Raw genomic sequence first — 18736 nt, 5'->3', positions numbered from 1 at the left:
ATACAACAGTATTAGGGTTTTTTTGTTGTTTTTATAAAATTTGTCAAAATATCACAAATTACACACACTAAAAGCTTAATCGGCACATTTTTCCAATGAAAAAGTGGAAGGAAATATCTTAAATCTATTACTTGTATATACAATTTCAATCCAAATTTACATTAGCATAATTTTCTTGGATAGCAAGAGGCATGGAGATCAAAACACAGGACTGAGATGTGTCACTTCAGCACATTTATAGGATGCTACTTAAAATCATGGTATGTGTTCATTTAAATTCATGTGGAACAGGCCACTTACAAAAGGCTCAATTCTGTATTGAAATTGCATTAGCTGTTGGGAAGGCCACTGGTAACAGACTCATTTACAATGCAAACATTCATAATTCATTTCAGTGAGATTCACAAGACAATGACTGAAAAATTAACGGACTGTACCCTCCGAGATCCAATACAAGTTTAAAACCCCATACCTGGATGTGCAGTCAGTTAGGACACCTTCACGGGTTAAGGCATTTGTGCTAGACAGAACTTTTTTAACTTGGAAGTTAACTGAACTCTTTTCTGCGGTTAACTAACAAAAGCGGAAATTCTTCTCACCCTTGGAAGAGGTAAGTTACCCACTCAGTTCTTTTTGAGTCTTTAAAAACAAGTACTGAAGTTAATAAGAAATTCCAGGATATAAACATCCCCATCTTTCAGATACAGAAATTAATTTGTATTTGAATAACTTACATTCAGTGAAATTGTATTTAGACCTGTTTGAAATTATTTAGGCTTAGCTAGCACAATTTAAGCAGAACTTCATTCAGATATTGCAAAATAAAGCAAAAAAAAAAATTTACAAGGAATATTTTAGTTTCCTCCAAACTAATTTTTATTACTTGAAATACGGAGGAAAAAAAAATTATGCCTCTCCTGTTAGAGTACTTCATAGTCATACGAGAACTCAAATGAAGACACCTCTCAAGCTGAGAATAATTTGAATAGTTCGCTATTTTAACAACCTGCACGAACTGTAAATACTCTATGTTAATTTAAGACACTATGAAATAAATCAAGAGATCCATTTTCCCCTGTATTTTTTTCTGTTGCTTGAGTTATTAAGAACCAGTACTGAAGGAAATATCTGCAAAACTATCCCAGTTATGTCCACTCAAACTCCATACTTAATAAAATACTAACTATGGAGACCCTGAAAAAAATAAACTATGTCTTTAAATAGAATCCAGAAATGCAGTTTCATTTATAGTTGCAGGTTCTCGAGTGTGCTTCTGCACAAAAACATACTTCTTAATAATTAGAGCAAACCAATCACATAGACCTCTCCTTTACATTTAAAATTCTATATATAACATAATCTTTTTTTGCTTTGGTAAAATACAAATAATGGGATAATCCGGGCAAAGAAAACACAGTAAATAACAGATATATCATACCTTTTTTTAAGAAATATGAGCTGAAATGTAAGGCATCCCCCAAAGTATTTTTTGCATATGCAAGGAATGCAGTTCTTTGTAAACAAAAGCTTGAGGGAAGCAATACTGAAGCCAAAGAATCTTCCCTAGGATCCTTCTGATGATCCCAAAACCAAGAGCAACTCTCCTAGGGTAAGTGTTTGGAACTAAATCCTGTGAAAAAGAGAATCCAAGCCTTTGTCTTCCCATACATTTTTACTCATGTATTAGATTGGCTCGCCTTGAAGGTCTCCAAATCAAAACAGTGATGTAGAAGCTGAATCTCAAGGGCGCAAGCTTGTCTGAAGTGTTATTTTTCCGGTACATCGCTTTCTATAGATTTTGTGGCAGCATTGTTATGGCCTATGGATGCTTGCACAGTATTCCCACTGGTAACATTTCCTAATGCCTGGGACTGACAGGCAGATGTGGGTTTAGCCACAAGAAGTGTTTTAGAAGAATTAGACTGGTGTCTGCGATGACCTGAATCCTCACCTGCTGCAGCAACCGGTCTCTTTCTGCCAGATTCTTCACTAATAGGAGGCTGAAAATAAATATTGGCAGCTTGTTAAAGGTTTCTCTGGAAGGCCCCATATTTGCCTTTTCGTACACTTAAAGGATCAAAAAAGACAGAGCATTCAATAATTAGGCTCTTAGGCCCAGTGTGATCATGGTTATTCACAACTCTGATGGTATTCTAAAGCTTTCCGGGCTGTTAGCTAGAAGTGCAAGTGTACGCCATACTAAGGACTTTAGACAGTCTGACAGCATTATTTAATCATTGCTGCCCAAATGATTGCCACAACTCCTAGAAAATGAGAATTATAGAGGATGATGGTAACGTAATACTCCATAACCCAGCCATGAAAAGCACGGCAGCACTATATTCCAGAATCACACTGTTTAAGAATTCAGCGTTCTACAGGAAGGACACACTGAATTTGGCATATCAAGGCTCAGCAAGGACAATGCTTGTCACAGTTCATTAAGAAATGCCAGCTGGGCATTAATTCATTTGCCAAATTCCTAAACAGTGTAGAAGTCATCAGTCCTACCAGATGACAAATAAACTATTTTTTTTGCTATTCATTTAATTACACAATGAAAATGGATCAATGGACTTTTTACATTTTAGCCACCACACCTCCGCACCACACTCTGGTTCAAAAAAGAATGTCTAGACTAAAACAGTACATTTTTCATTTTAATTTATTTTTTTTAATCATGCTTTCTAGTCATTTACAGGATTTGTAAAGCTACCTTTTTGTGAAGCATTGTTCTCAATTTACCTTGCAGTAAAAATATTCATACACCAAATATTTATCTAAAATAGGTATTGAAACTTACATCCACTCTGAAGTCCTCCAGTCTCTTAAATTTACTAAGGTATTCTTGCAGTTTGGGATCAATGGCTGGAGTCTTGTGCTGAGAATATTTTAGATAAGCCCAAAATTTTTCCAGTCCATATAGCTGACCTAATAATGGAAAAAGATAATTTTACCAATTTACAAAGGTCAGATCTAATTAGAAACTTAATTATTCACTGGTAATATAAGTTTAAGAGAACTGTAAGAGAAAAGGAACGTTAACAAAACCTGCTCGTGAGTTATTTAACAAGTCAGTGCCAAGGAACTGAGATTATCTCCCAACTAAAGTTATCACGGTATGAGCAGTGACTGGCCTATGATACTTACCAGCTTCGTAATCTCTCTTTGTTTCTTCTTGGAAATCCTTGAATATTTCTTGCCTGAATTTCTTTTCTAGGCCATAGCTGTAAAATCTAAACAAGCATTCCAATCCATACCTGTAAGAGAATAAAGAGGTATGAAAATCCTACACATATACACCTTACTCCTCAGAAGGATGCAAGTTTTCAGTCTCTCCTTGCATTCAGGTAAATGTCAGAGTCTCATTTTACCTTTCTCATAAAAAACACTTCCTTTTCACATCAGTTTTTATTGACCTATTCTCCTGAAACACCTTCACAATCAATCAAAGCTGACTTAGGAAAGCCAGCTTTGTCCCACAGTTTCAACTAACGAACTACAGACACTACAAGCACATAAAATACCAGACAAATGCTTTCACATTTTCAGGATGTCTGTATACACAGTTTCAACATAAAACCAACCATAATGGGTTGGACCAAAAATCAGCCTAATACACCATCAGTGCAAAACCAGATGTGTAGGGCAGGACTCTTCCTTCAGCTCCCGCACACCCCAGCACCAGGATTGCTGGCTCAGCATTTAGTAACACTCTGGCTTTGGCTGCCACACCATCACCAGAGCCACCCTGGGCCTGCAGCTAGCTGGGACTTCTTTCTGTTCTGCACTCATCTGCTGTCACCTTAGTCCTCTTCAGAGGCTTCTAAAGTTTCTCCTGGTAAATGTATCCATGGATAATCACAAAGGATCAAGAAAGCTCAGGGCAGACACTCAAGGTATTGTTAAAGCCACCTTTGTACCCTAGGGTCTATCACTCTGCAGTCTCAGACAACACATCTGAACTTGAAGATACCCATGGCCAGTGCTTTTTTCGCTTGGCATTCAAAACGTTAGGCTACCTTGTCTCTTTGGGTAAGAGAGAGAGAGGCAAGGGAAAGTGTGTGGAAGGAAGGGAATAGTATTAAAGACCTAAAAGGGCAGTGGTAATTTCCTTTGCAGTCATTTTTCTGATATTTTTTGGAAGGCAAGCAGCAGTTTGAACAAGTTGAATGAGGTTAAGAATACTTTCACCTATGGAAGGAAGAATCTTACGAGCATTAGTAAGTACAGAGCTGACTTGTCACAGCAAGTTACAGCATTTTGTAGAACTCAGGACCAATTACAAGTCAGGAGACACATGTTTAGCTATTTATCTGCAAAGCACAAATACATGCAAACAGATTTTTGGAATTAAAATGACTTATACAGCCTGCTATTTAAAAGATTTACAAAGAGTCAAAGCTAATACTAAAAATGTTCGCTTCAGATATACATAAACTTCACAGCCATTACAACGAATGGTAAGACCTCAACAGTTTCTAACTTTCAGGAAAGACCGCATACCTGTAGTGTTCTTTTGCATCATCTAGAGCAAGTTGTCTGAATTCTTCATACATCTTCTTGTTAAAGTGATCTCTCAGAAAAAATGACCAGAAACGAAAAAGTGTGTTCATTTCTTGGGACTGGCCAATTCCCAACCGTTTCCTCTCTGGTAAAGATGTAAAAAAAGAAAAAAAGGAAAAAGGAAAGAGCTATCTTTAACTTTTCAGCAGAATATTTGCAAGTGCTTTCCCATTAGTAATACACGCACAGTCTTGCACTAACTTGAGTTAAAATTTGAGGGTAATTTTTTTGTCAGGGAATTTCAAGTTAAAATGGAAAGCAGAGTTCATAAAATACAAGCATCAAATAAATTTTGTTCTCCTTTCCCAAGAAAAATTAAGATTAAGGAACAATGTGGAGAAGACTGGTATCAGATGACACCTGGTAACTTCTACATAAAATTTTAGGAAGCAGATTTAGCAGCTTACCCATTAGACACCTTCGACGATATTTGTGGTACACCTGTTGAGTAAATCCATTTTCCTTTAACAGTTCATGAGAAGGATGCTGAAACTTTGGAAGAGAATTTGGGGTACACTCGTAACTTCCTGCTAGTGGAGCTCCTTCTGAAGGTGAAGCATTCGAACTGCTGAAGAAAAAAACCAACCGTATTTCTGTCCTGTAAGCAGGGTTTTTCTACAGAATCAGGTTTCAACCATTCTGATCTACGCAACAGCTGTCAGAACGGTACAGTCACCCGATAACCACTGCAATGCATTCCTGGGGTCCCAGTCATCTGGTTTTGGGTGCACCTCAGGAAAATCAGATTCTGTGCTAATCTGTCAAAAACCAGGCAGTTCTGGATGATGAGAACTAAACATTACTGCAACGCCTGATTTGAAACCACCACTTAAAGGCAAAAAAAAAAAAATCACATCAGTACTTCAAGTCATATTACTTGTACCATAGCATCAATCAACAAAGAACGTTGTGAGAATAGTCTAGTTAGCTGACTTCCAAAGAGCCTTATATTCTATATTTTTGTCTTTCTTGATTGCTCTTTTCTTGCTTCTGCTCTATTTAGAAACTGTCCTTTATCACTTCCTATTTCTCTATTAGCAGTGAGAGCTAATGACATTGCAAACAATTTTCTATGACAAAAAAAAAAAATTACCTCACAGAGGAAGTTCTTGGCCTGTGGTCTCTGGAATCCATCACCCAGCCAACATGGCACTCTAAGGGAGGATTTGTACTGTGTCGTGTTTTTCTTTTTCTTGGAGTCTAAGAAAGTAAATCAAGTATTTATTACCCTAATTTGATTTTACTCATTCTCTCCCTCCTAAAACAAAGTTTATAGCCACTCTTAACACATTATAAAGTCACAACCCTCCAGTTTCATAACCTCAAGATTAGACTTATGTAACAAATTAAACGTCTTTAGACATTACACTTTTTCATCAAGGACTTTAAATGTTACAGAGAAAATTCTGAAACCATTTTGTAGAAATAAAAAAGAATAAATAAGGTAAATATTTTGTAGATAATGAAAAAATACAAGTGTTTCATTTTTTGCCTTGTTAAATTTTATGCACAGACATGAGTTTTATAGACTTTTTCTGATTTAAGAAAAAAATATTACATCTCTACATTTACCTTTACATCAATGGATCGTGCTTCTTTAACAACAGGATAGAACCTGGGTGTTTTTTTGGGATCCTGTAGCCTTGGGGTGCGAGGTGTACGCGGGGCGAAGCCAGGGTGAAAGCAGGGGGAATCTGGAACTGCTGTTGGCAGGGATCGAGCAATTGCTGCTGTTGGAGGTACTTCACCACTTAACAAATTACAAGCCAACTCCTCTGCCAGATCTGTAGGCAGGAAGGAAAAACGTTCATTTTCAAAAGAAATTTATGACTTCAAAGCCCAAGTTCCCCTTGTATCTAATACATTAAAGGCCTGTTTCATTTCAAGTGAACTACGCCATCCCCAAAAGGATAGTCAAACTAACAAAAAGTACTTGGTGTAGAAGCAGGACAAACTGACTGCTCAAAACTATGAAATATTTCTATTTCAAGCATGTCTTTGCTAGAAAATTCAAATCCATTTCTCTCTAACCTGCTTGTTCTTGTATATTTACATTAGCAAAGAAATAGAAAATAGACATTTGTAAGTGGAACCACCTTCTTGCCTTTTGGTGAGGTTTGGTGAGGTTTTCTTCAACTACTTTAAAGATGCTATAAGCACATACCCTAGTAAATGTTAATAATAATACCATATCAGAAATACCTTAAAAGATAAGAGTTGGATGTTTTCACTGCCCAGTAAGGTTATGATACGAGTAGAAAATTATTCTAACCTCCTTTCCTTCTATCCCCTATTCCCATAAAAATCCTGGTTTCTAGAAAATGTTTCACAACATCACTAGCTATTCCCGTACACATTGTAAATGTCAAGTAACACAAAAAGCACCTGGTGTTGGCATATGGTGACAAGAATACAGAACACTGCCTATTGATGCTCTCATATATATATATATATATCTCCTGAAAAATACTCACATCAGCTGCTTCTGGTGTGATAGACCTACATTACCAATAAACAGCTGACAAATTAAAAAATTAGCAAATAAAAAGCCCCTCGGACCACTGACTGAACCAAAATTAAAATATTACAGAGGCAGAAAGATTTAACACACCTCTACAACGGTTCTTTATTACAGGGATTCTAAAAAGCAAATTTGTATTACTTACCTTTCCGTAATCCTGAAGGCTCTGGAGGAACTTCTTCAGTTGGATCAGCAATTGGTTCTGGTGCAAGATTTACAAATTCTTCCTTGCTAATGAGATTTAGCTTCCTGAAGTTCTCAATCTCTTGCTGAATTAGAAAAAGCAAATTGTAAACACAAAGCACAGTAACAGGTATCATCCTGAGGAATGGGTGAATTTCATAAAAGAGAAAATAAGCAAGCCAGAATTGACACCTAACTACCAATATACAGACAGTACAGATTTCTTTTAAAGAGGATGGAAGGAATCTCTAGCACACATTGTAAAAAAAGTTGCCATGAACACTATATAACCATCTAATGCAGCTCACACTGCACTAGCTAAAAGGCAACCCCCCTTCTAACCTTCCACAACCCAGCTTTGCCCTTATGCACAGATAAAGCCCTTTCCCCTCACCACTTAGTGCTCAGGTAATTTTGTATTTCTGTACACATAACATCTCCTAGCGATAGAGTGGGATTGCCTACAGACATGCCGCTCACTGGGCTTACTCGCACAAAAGAAGATGTTTCTTAATAAACCAAGAGCAGTAAGTGACAGGACTGCAGTGTGCACTGTCAAGCACTGCCTATGAAGTGCTGGAGTTCAACTCATCTGTAATTTTACAGCTGCCTACTACACTTAAAAACCATAGTAATTAACAACAACGACAACAAAAACCAAACAACAAAGCTGACAATCTTGCAAAGTTCTGAAAGCCTCAAAGACAGAGGCCTATGTACAGGCTAGGAAATAAAAGGGTTTCTATAATAAAATAAGGTGTACAATCCAAAGTTTTGTTTGCTCACAGAGCTATTATTTTAACAAGCTACATGGTAAACAGAATCTTAATATAAAACCACTTTAAAATTACCTTCCTCTCTTATTCTCTCTTCTCAGAAATATGCCCCTTTCCCCTAGGGCAGGGGTTTGCAAATGTTATGAAACAAGCTATTCACAGACCAAGAAATCATTGGAAGAGTTGAGCCATCTCCAAAATGTTAAAAATAGTTCTAAAAAATATTCATTCAATGCTTTTGGTCAAATTTGTCACAAAAAAATAACTTGCTGGTTTTCTTTTCAACTGTCTACAATATTATCAAAAGAAAGATAATTCAATAGACTTGTAAATTCAACTTCTGTATCTTTTCTTTCCAAAAAGTCTAGCATTTTACCATTACCTAGCAGATTGCTGAAATTAATTTTGAAATGGCTGGGACAGGTATGATTTTTCAGGTCAAAAATTAAGAGAGTTACCTTCATCATAGTATCATTTTCACTCTTCTCCATCCACAAATCCTGTTCATAATAGTATAAACCATCATTAATAACTTTAGCAAGTTCTGATGTAATTTTTGCACGGCATACATGGTTGCCAGTACGATCTCCACTAGCATGTCTTCTCATATATGGTGGTGTCTGTGTTACAATCAAAATCTTGTTTACATCCTGATCATCAATTTCATAATCTGAATCGCTGTCTGACCAATCAGTAAATTTATTCTTCCGACCTTGAATTTGTTCTATCTCTTCATCAAACAAAAAATCGAGTTCTTCTTGTTCTTGTTCCTCTGGAGGTGAGGGTGGCTGTTGACATGATGTTTGATCAGGTAGAGGAACACTTCCCTAAGTTAGGAAAGGCAATGCATTTTATATTTGAATGGGATAGTGATTATCCAAATAGGAGACAAATAGAACATGACGGAACATTTTCAATAAATGAATGTACAAGGATTGAACAAGACACCCACTTTCAGATGTTCAGTAAGTTACTATTCTAAATAATTCTGCCATAAGCTTTTAGACCAACTCCCAAATAAACATTACAACACATTTTTCAGTAATCAACAGGTACAACTGTCCCTCAGCACAAAAACCCCCAGTATTTCCTTTTCTTTTTAGTAAGCTTTGGATCAGAATTTTAAATGTGCTTAATTATTCTAGGTCTGGTAGAATGAAAAGTGTACACGTGCTAACTGTACTGCATCATCAAGCATTACATATGTTAAGACATTTAAAAAACTTGTTTTACAGTATAATCTGAAAGCTGGCAGGTTTTGCATTTGTTTATTTAAACATAATTTGAAGGTTTTTGATTTTACCTTTAGTTTGACCGTGGATGCACGATGCCTCTTCTTCACTTCTATCCAAGGTTCAGAGTCCAAGTCAGGCAAACTTGTAGACAGCCCTTTAGACATTGGCTGAAAATTACTCGTTTCAGTGTTTTCCTTTGGACTCAGTGGGCTTCCCATTCTTGGAGAACTTGGTGCAGACTCTGGCATTGAAAAACAGCAGTTCAGTTCCTGCTGGGGGTTGTTTTGGGTTTTTGCCTCCCTCTCCCCCCCCCCCCCCCCCCCCCTTTTTTTTTAATTGTTTCACTAGTCTTTCTTTCAACCACAGCTACCATTTTGGTATCTCTGTGGTTTAATATAACTCTGATCAGCAGAATTCATTTTCATTTTTAGGAGACTGCTTTTCACAGTTCACTCAACATTTTAGAAAAGCATTGATTTTAACAACTTATGTATGTAGAAAGTATCTAACAGTTTGAGAGAAATTATGTGCTATTCAGAAAACAAGAACAGCATCATTAGGGAGCTGTTTTCTCCACACCATCCTCTAGCTCTATGGATGGGTGACTAACTCAGTCTTCATTCTTCCCATCTACTTTCAGACAATATTTCAGTAAAAGATTTCCTTGCCAATGGTTTTCAGCAAACAAAGCCATCTCCCTATGAATAATCTGAATGAGATTCTGATCCAAAACCAGGATGCATCAAATAAACAGTTCAGCTGCTACCAAAATGAAGCAGATTTTATTATTAACTTTAAATTACTATACTATTTCTACTACAGCTACTAATAATAATAAAGGACTGTAGTCCATCATACTATATTCTGGAGACCAATCACAGCTGTAACACATAAGACACTTTTATCTACTTCACATGAGCCATGCCAGCCATGTGACTTGGCAACTGTAAAGCTGACAAGGCACGAGCTAAATAAACCATTACCAAACGTATAACTTCTATTATGAAATCAGCATCAAGAGGCAAACTTCCTAAGCTAGATAGACAGTCCTAAACTTGTTTCTATAAAATAAATCCTTTACCAGTATGTGAGCCAAAAATTTGGCCTGGTATGAATTCTGGACAATTGATGAGCTGAGAAAAGTCAGTCGGTGGCAGATTGCATGGAGGGGGACCAGGAATTGGCCACTTCTCTGGATCAACCCTTTTTCTTATCCTCTGATCCACAATTTCAACTTCTGTACTGTCCTTTAGGGCCTGTGTGACAAGTATATTATAGCTTTAAAAACTTTGCATATCCAGCACCATCCAAAAAAGAAAAAAATCCACAAACTTTGACATTTAATAGCCTCTTTATAAAAGCCTTGTCCTTGCAAACACAAATTTTTCTGAACTTCATAGCACTGACTTTATATGGCAGTACAAAATTAACCAAGCAACTGCCTACATACATATTTCTGAATTATTTTACCTCCAAAATGAGTGCAGCGTTTGTAGTCAGAGCTTGCATCCGACGGAAACTAGCAATCAATGAAACAGGCAGAAATCCTTGTTGGTCCATCTTTCTCCTCAAAAAGAAGTCTCTTTCCAAATTTTCTGTGCTGAAGTAATACTCACTGTAGAAAGAAACACGCAAATATGAGCCTATTGTAGGTTAAGGAAAATCCTAAAATAGCAACTTAAGAGATTCCTTGTTAAAGTCTTCCATTAGAAAGAGAGCGTGCTTTGTCACCAACTAAATTGTTCTTTCAACAGGTGTATCATTACAAGCAACACTTACAGAACAGCAATGTATGTTCGACACGTTAAGAGACTTACAATCCAGTACAGTACACAGGTGTATAAATCAAAGCCTCGTTACAACATTTGCATGTACGAACTGCATAAGGAAAAACTATGCTCAATTTTTCCTTCACCCATCCTCTCCCTTATTACTTACATGAACAGAAGGAAACAACATTCTCTTAGCCTCCATATAGATGAAGGACAACTGCTTACAGTCAGGGCACAAGTTATTTCCCACACAGCAATACCAGTGCACCTTCATCCTGAACTGTATCTTTTCTTTTCCCAGTTTCCAGTACATTAGAAGGCTTAAGTGTCCTATCTGAGTGTTGAGGCACATATATGTCCTCTGAATCATTACCTCAAGCATGCTTGTGGGAAGATAAGAAAACAAAAATAGTAATTTTGTATTTGTCATGAAACTGTACCAAAAGGCACAACCGTTCATGGAGAAAGGTAGAGTCTAAAAGAAGAGATGATTTTTAATGGATGAAGAGAAGAGAAGAGAAGAGAAGAGAAGAGAAGAGAAGAGAAGAGAAGAGGGACAAGGACCATTTCAGGAATCTGACAGAACAAGAGAGACAAAGGACAAAGAAATAGCAGAAAGGCAAATCTTCTTGAACAACGAAGTTGCTCTATGAAATGATCAGAATGTTGAGATGTTTTACACTTAGTGAAGACAAAAAGTGAGGAATTCAAATCACAATCTGTTATACAAAGCAAGAGAATGAGAAAACATCCTATGAAAAAGAATGGAAAAACCCCCAATTTAATCACAGTGACTAAAATCTAGACCTTTCACAGAGTTTACACATCATACCATGATTTTGCACATTACATCCAAGGAATACTACTCCTCATCAGGTTCAGAAAAACGTAGGTAGTGAAATACTTAATGGAGAGCAATTAAAATTCTACAACACAAAAATAGAGGTAGTGTAAAAAAAAAAAAAAAAAAAAAAAAGAGCCTTAAAACGCTGAGGAAAAAAACCCACATGCAAACATAAAGTAAGTTAATTCCAATTTCAACAAAATATAAAATGCTAAGTGCCTCCACTGAAGTTGGGCTCAAGGCCAAAGTTACCAAAAGGAGAGGACTGTGATGCCACTATTGACCCAAGGAAAAGCTTCATACCATTTCTTTCTATAATTTTTGTTAGCTAAAGAAATTCGAAGCAAAAGCTCTCTATATGAAACACTCAGCTCCAAGACAGAATGAATACAAAGGCTCAAAGCTGGACAATAAGACATACGACAAATGAAAACACTGCCATTAAATCAGAGGAAACAGAGAAGAGAATAAGGCTTTCAGAGAGTTAAGCCCTTACTCAGAGCTTAACTAAGGATCAAGTGAAGCAACTGCGCACAAAGAGAAGGTTTCTTTCAAGAATGTCCTATTTAGTGTTCTGAACTGCTACATTTCTTTTCCCCTCCCACTCTAGAAGATAAGAAAGCACAAAAGCCATATCAACATTTTACTGTTACCCTTACAGTCATACAGTAAAGGTAAAATCTTGTAACAATTCACCTAGTCAAAAATTCCACAAGCAGAAATGGACAATGACTGAACTTGACTCAAACTGCCTCACTTGATGTCCATCACTCTAGAAAAAGGAATGTGAAAGACCATTAATGGTAAATGAAGACAATGCAGAAGCTTGCTCCAAGTAGAGGGACAAACCTAAACAGACACTCACGCCCTCTAGCTTTTCTTTTCCATTTTCCTCAGAGTCCCCTTGCATATTCTTCAATTGATGCAGACTTGGATGCAACTTTTATTTTTTTTTTTTTAAAGAAGAGGACTTGAATAGAGTTCTACTGTACGTTGCAGACTGCGGAGTTGCTAAGCACTGAAACTTTTCAGGCTGACAACTTCAGCCTGTAATTAAAAATGTTAAAGATATTTTTGGATGTAATATAAATATCACTCTCTCTTGTACATCAAGCTGGCTCTCAGGACAAGCATAAACTGCTTGATAGCAGTGGATTTCTTACTGTAATTATACACCAATTCAGTTGGAGCCAGTCTCAAAGATTTTTCCCTATTAAGCAGGTAAACTGTTTTAAAATTTAAGAATTCACTAGGATTCAAACCAATCTCACTTCTCTAATACATGCTGGTTTATCTTAGACTCCATAAGGAACTCTGAGACCTAACAGTTCTGTGTAGCTTTGTTCTGTATGTACCTCCTTCTTTGGCACAGTCACTTTAATATTTTATAACTAAATTAGGAAAGGCAGACAAAACCATCCCCATTTAGAAGCTAATAATAGGTAATTGATGAATAAAGTTGGTTTCCCATCATTTTCTAATGTGTTAAAAGAAGTCAACAAATAACCAAACCACTTTTTTTTTTTTTAGGAGCATAAAAGTAGTGAAGTTATGTTCTAAGCCTGCTCAAGAATCTCCTTCTCTCTCATGGAAAGCAAACTACATAATCAAACTGCCTTAGGAGTTTATATCAGACAAGCAACCAATGGCTCTGGTTAGCCAGCCATGCCAAGTCTTCTACTGACACCTGCCAACCTCTTGTTGCTAAAATAAAATACAAAAATAACCAGAAGTCAGATGCGACCAATGCTGTAACTGACATTTTTCTCAGCAGAGGGGGACATCATCATGTCCTACCTTAGAAGGTCTGGATTCTACACTGCATGCCCAGAAATCTGGCCAACAGTGGAGTGTCTGTGCTCCTCCCTCACTTGTCTGAGGACAGTGCAGGCCGATTATCCTGACATAGGGGTACATGTCCACTGTCAGGTCTCATAGGGGCCTGGCAGCAAGAGTAACAAAAAAGACTGCAATAGAAGTTTTGAAGTTGATAGCCACATGCCAGATACTTTCTGCCCTTAAAGAGGCTTTTTTCTTCCTTTTTGCGTCAACTGTAACAAAAGAAGCAAGAATAAAATAAGCAAGTTGCTTTATGGAATACAAGGGCAATCAAAATCCACCACAAAGGCATTGCAGAGAAATGCCGTTGCAAGTACAGAAGATGAAATATTTGCCAGTGGTGGAAACTGTCTCTTTAAAACGAACTAGTGGTTTCCAGGCCCTTTTTGACATGTCTCCTGGTGATAATCAGTCTTCCAGATGGTTTCTCATTGCCTAATGGTGTACACGAGAAAGTAAACATTACAGATTATTGAAAAATCAAGTATCATTGCAAAACTACTCTTTCAGTTACATGTTTCAGGTGGAACACTCTGAAAACATAAACCTAACAAGACTTCTCAAAGTGAAATTGAGAGCAAATAAGGGAAACCTCTAGCTACATCACCCAAGAAGAGCTTTATAGGCAAACAGACCAACAGTACTCAAAAGCACAAGCTCAGAGACATCCATATCTCAATTACATGACAACATAAAAAGAGGGCTGTGTACCATAAATAAAGCAGGTATACGAGTTAAGAGCCAGACTACAGCACAAGATGCAGAACAGCTTCCTTAAAATTCCCCCCCATCACTCAAGTTTTTCTACCCACTAGTGAATAAATTTAACTGACACTGGTAATGGTCAAATCAAAAAGTTAAATTGAAATGCCTTAATCTCCATCTTTATATGGATAATAAGGATTGAACACTGTTTGAAATGAGTTACTTTATCTTAACTATACCTCTAAAAATATTTGCACATTAAACAATCTACTTACATTTGATGTTTTATATATTCTTTGAGAAGCGCTTCATCCACAGAATAGATCTGCACTCCTGTTCCACCACCATAGTAATACATTATACTAGCACTAAGCTCAGGTTGAAATACTTGGTCAGTTCCGTCACCGTACAGTTCTTGATAACCAAATGAATATTCAAAATTCACTTCAAAATAAAGGAGAACATAAAAGAAAGATGATGAAAAATATTAAGTCCAGCACAGAACTATTTCAGGGCATGATACACACAGCTATTTTACTGTTGGTTCTCAGCATCTGATTTTAAAAAGACTCAAACTACTTAATTATATTAAGCTACAGGAGATGTTTTTTTGAAACATCATGTGCAAACAATAACATTACAAACATAGTTTTAAAACTTTTGGTAAGCATCTACTTCTTTGCATACTTCCAGGGTTTCCTCTGCCTCGTCCTCTTCCTCTGCCTCTGCCTCTCCCTCTTCCTCTGGAGAATCCTCGAACACTGCCACCCTCACTTCTCACGCTGCACACTTCATCATGATCATCTCTCTTTTCTCTATCACGACGCCAATCTTTAAGAGAAAAAAGCATAATGCTTGCAATCATAATTAAACATCACAATTTAATTAAGTAGCATCTGATTTATTCCTAGGTATTAACCATAAAACACTGAAAAGTGTCTTTATCCACGTTCTGGATGCTCAGAAACGCTGAAGGAAATGACACTGCAGACTATATTATTAGTGACAAAATGTCCTTTGTAACATCCAGTTCTCAGGCAATCCACTGACTCGGTCATGCCGGCCGAAACAGAAGGTCAGATTTGAAGCTGCAAGGGTAATGTTGCCTAAGGGCGAGCCAGGCAGAAGCTGTTAGCCATAAAGAAGAGTAAATGGGCTTGACTGGCAGTCAATCTCAAATGCTTCTGAAGCAACTGGACACTCTGATGCCAGCTCAGGGGTCACAATACCTGATGGGCACAGGACAGGAAGGAATGATCATGCAATTCTCCTTCCAGGCATGATAATACAGTCTCCTCCTGTGGACAACTCAGAGTACCTAGTGAGAGCTTGGGAGAGCTGCTAGCTCTTGATGATCCTGCTGGCAGGGAATTTTCACAGCCATGGCTTTGTTCCCAGAAGCAGCTGTCTACTACTCCCCCTTGCTCTGTCCATTTAACAGCAATCATTTATTCTCTGCTGGTCCTGTCCCAAACTGAGCTTTTAAGTTAAGTACTACTTTTCGATAACACATGCAAATCTAAGATGACTCCGTAACAATCTGCATAAGGTTTTCATATAAATGTGGTCTGCACAAAGCAAGAGAGTGAGAAAGAAGAGGAAGGAAAGATGAAAGGAAGGAAAGCAAGCAGGTCTAAACCAGACTCCAGGGACCTTGGCTCCACTAACTACAAAACATAAGGACAGGTGCAATTCTCACTTTACTCATGGGAGAAAATTAAGCCCTCTCTCACACACACTCTTGAACACCATTTCCTTCTCTTTTCCTAACATCGAGACTTCCATCTTCAGTCAGTCACCCTTGCTTAAAGTTTCTTTAAATTGTAATTGGATAGTCTTACAGATCCTGGGGGGATCTCTTTGTCAGAGGAATGCCTGGAGATACAGCCTCGATCAAATTGAGAGTTTCTGGATTTAACAAATGACTGACTAAAGATATGATTCTTTGTTCTTATTAGCAACTATTGTTAATTAACTCTACAACAAAATATGTATGCTCATACATTAGAGTTCCTGTATGTTATTCTCTGTCAAATAAGACTCTGAATTTATGAATATCATAATCTATATGTGTGTCTGTCACACTGGCAATTTGGACCTTAGCCTTCGCACTTGCTACCCTCAACCTTAGTGATCCCAAATGCACAGGCATCATTTGAACTACTTTCCAAAATCAGTTTCATTTTTGCACTCCGAGAGTACATGCAGCTCTTAGACACAATGCAAAAGTCCCACGTATAACACTGTCATGAGCCAGTGTTGTACTTAAGCCTGAAACAAGTTTTTTTATTTCAACAGCCAGTGTTCCTGAAGAGCAGGAGATATTTTATATTCTCTCACACTGAAACTGGTCTAGAATCACTAGAGCCTTGAGGTAAAGTTCATGCTACAAGTTTCTGGTCATTCAACCACAGAGCTCCTCAGGAATAACTGCTGAAGAAAAGTGATATGCTAGTAAAAATCCTCCCCCTGACTCGTCCATCCCTCAGACATACAGACCAAACCCTTATATCAATGTTCCTAAAATGACCTCATAAACCAATTCCATCTCAGTAGCATCCAACACCTATTATAATGAGCAAACATTTAAATTGTATATTGTGATTTTAAAACTTAAATGCCAAGAGCTACATTTAGCCTTAGATTTATGCCATCTGACAAGCTGTATTCAGAACACCTGAGGGCCAGAAGTAGTACCAGCTGTGGTGCATTTCTCTCTCTGTTGTGCTAGTACAACTTTTTGCATGGCCATGTTTGAGAAACAGATCAGAAAACTGAGGGAATTGGTCCAACTTAAAGAAAAAAATAAATCAGTAAAATTGCCAAAGCAGAGTCCAAAGTGTAGGTCCACAAGCAATTGCTCTGGTAGCAACAAGCTGCTGGAACTACAGTAGAGCAGGACAGAGCAGCCACCTTATTAGACTATTTCCAAACTTTCTGCATTGTAAAGCTGTGGTCCACGACCCTGTAGGTCGTCAGGAAGAGATAAATACATGCTGCTCTGATTCAGAGCACAAGCACACGCTGTAAAGATAGACTGTTTCCAAGCTCAGTTACTCAGCAGAGTCAGCGATCGAGGTATTACACCTCTGAGAAATTTGTGAAGAGGTTAAAAAAAAAAAAGAACAACCTGACAGTAAGCTTTTAGACAAAACTTTCCAATTTAAAATTTATTAAATTACAGTACAATTTTTTTGACAGTTATTGGCAAATATTAACACTAGGTTTTACTTAGCATAAGCAAAGTCAAGTTTCAACATAAACTGCCAATCTAATACCTACTCATGCAGTATTACACTTTGTTTGCCACAAATAGAAAGACCCAGAGCTTGAAAACTACTTACTTCTTGTCTCATTCCGTCTGTTGTTATGAGGTATTAACTTGTTTGTTTCCAGCAGAGATCTTGAGCTACTTCGAGAGCCTGGTCTTTCTTGACTGTCTGACCTTACATCATCCAAGTGAAGTGGCACCCATTTCTGCTTGTTACCTTGAAAAGTTAATATATTACTCTCAATTATAGGACTACTTGAGGTTTCAAGCACCTGAAAAGATTCAATAGAATGCTTCTAGTAGAACTACTAACAGTGAATTTCCAAGTTGAAAACTGAGAGCAGCTTAACATTGAAATTTTAAGGAATGATGAATGGCTAAACAATATTAAATGCAGTAAACAGGAATTTCTTAAACTGAAAGGCAATCTTATCTACACTTTAAATATATGAAATGAAGGTGAGCTTTTTTTATTTAATTAATTTTTAGATGTAAGCTCCATTACCAAGAATGTACAGCTACCTTAGTATTAAATATATTCAGTAAGTTCATCACTATATAATTTCACAACTTGCATGTGAAAATTAAAGGTAGAAAATAACATACCAGGTTAACCACTAAGATAAAGATTTCAATCACAAACCAAAAATTTTCCCGAGAATTTAGCTGTGGTACTGTATTTTCCCTTGAGATATTTAGATTAAGTTCATGCATGTGCGTCAAAAATGATTAGCAAAGCAGTATTTTGTTGTAGGCTGACCTAAAACATCCAGTAACCACTTATTTAATGCTAATATTTGCTGTTCTATACTTGATTGTGGGCTTCCTACCTTTGTAGCCAAGCAATGCAAGCAAATACATAAAACGTATTTTCTACACTGAGGGGAAAAAAATATAATAGCTTGTACCAATAGAATGCTTTGTTCTAAATTTCCACTTAAACTAAAAAAACTAAAAGTAACACAGGATTTTAAAAAAATGTACACATAGGAAGATTAACAAATCTAAACAAAGGTCTTTAGGA

The 18736-nt window shown here is 37.1% G+C and overlaps 1 protein-coding gene across 1 annotated transcript in view; it reads right to left on the bottom strand.

The window, feature by feature from the left end:
• Positions 1–1766: 1766 nt before the first annotated feature.
• Positions 1767–18736, bottom strand: part of LARP1B (La ribonucleoprotein domain family, member 1B) — a gene marked incomplete at its 5' end in the record, with an annotated part of 21759 nt that continues 4789 nt past the window's right edge. Inside the window, 15 exons of the mRNA XM_010077767.1 lie at positions 1767–2000; positions 2804–2931; positions 3151–3260; positions 4507–4651; positions 4974–5134; positions 5660–5766; positions 6139–6350; positions 7233–7356; positions 8505–8873; positions 9350–9522; positions 10363–10537; positions 10752–10896; positions 14717–14885; positions 15129–15272; positions 17786–17929. Of these exons, the coding sequence (XP_010076069.1) occupies positions 1767–2000; positions 2804–2931; positions 3151–3260; positions 4507–4651; positions 4974–5134; positions 5660–5766; positions 6139–6350; positions 7233–7356; positions 8505–8873; positions 9350–9522; positions 10363–10537; positions 10752–10896; positions 14717–14885; positions 15129–15272; positions 17786–17929 (2540 nt within the window). The remainder of the gene's footprint in view (positions 2001–2803; positions 2932–3150; positions 3261–4506; positions 4652–4973; positions 5135–5659; positions 5767–6138; positions 6351–7232; positions 7357–8504; positions 8874–9349; positions 9523–10362; positions 10538–10751; positions 10897–14716; positions 14886–15128; positions 15273–17785; positions 17930–18736) is intronic.

Source organism: Pterocles gutturalis, unplaced genomic scaffold, assembly GCF_000699245.1.
Source record: "Pterocles gutturalis isolate BGI_N339 unplaced genomic scaffold, ASM69924v1 scaffold11178, whole genome shotgun sequence".
Taxonomy (NCBI): domain Eukaryota; kingdom Metazoa; phylum Chordata; class Aves; order Pterocliformes; family Pteroclidae; genus Pterocles; species Pterocles gutturalis.
This window is presented reverse-complemented; position numbering and strand designations above follow the sequence as displayed.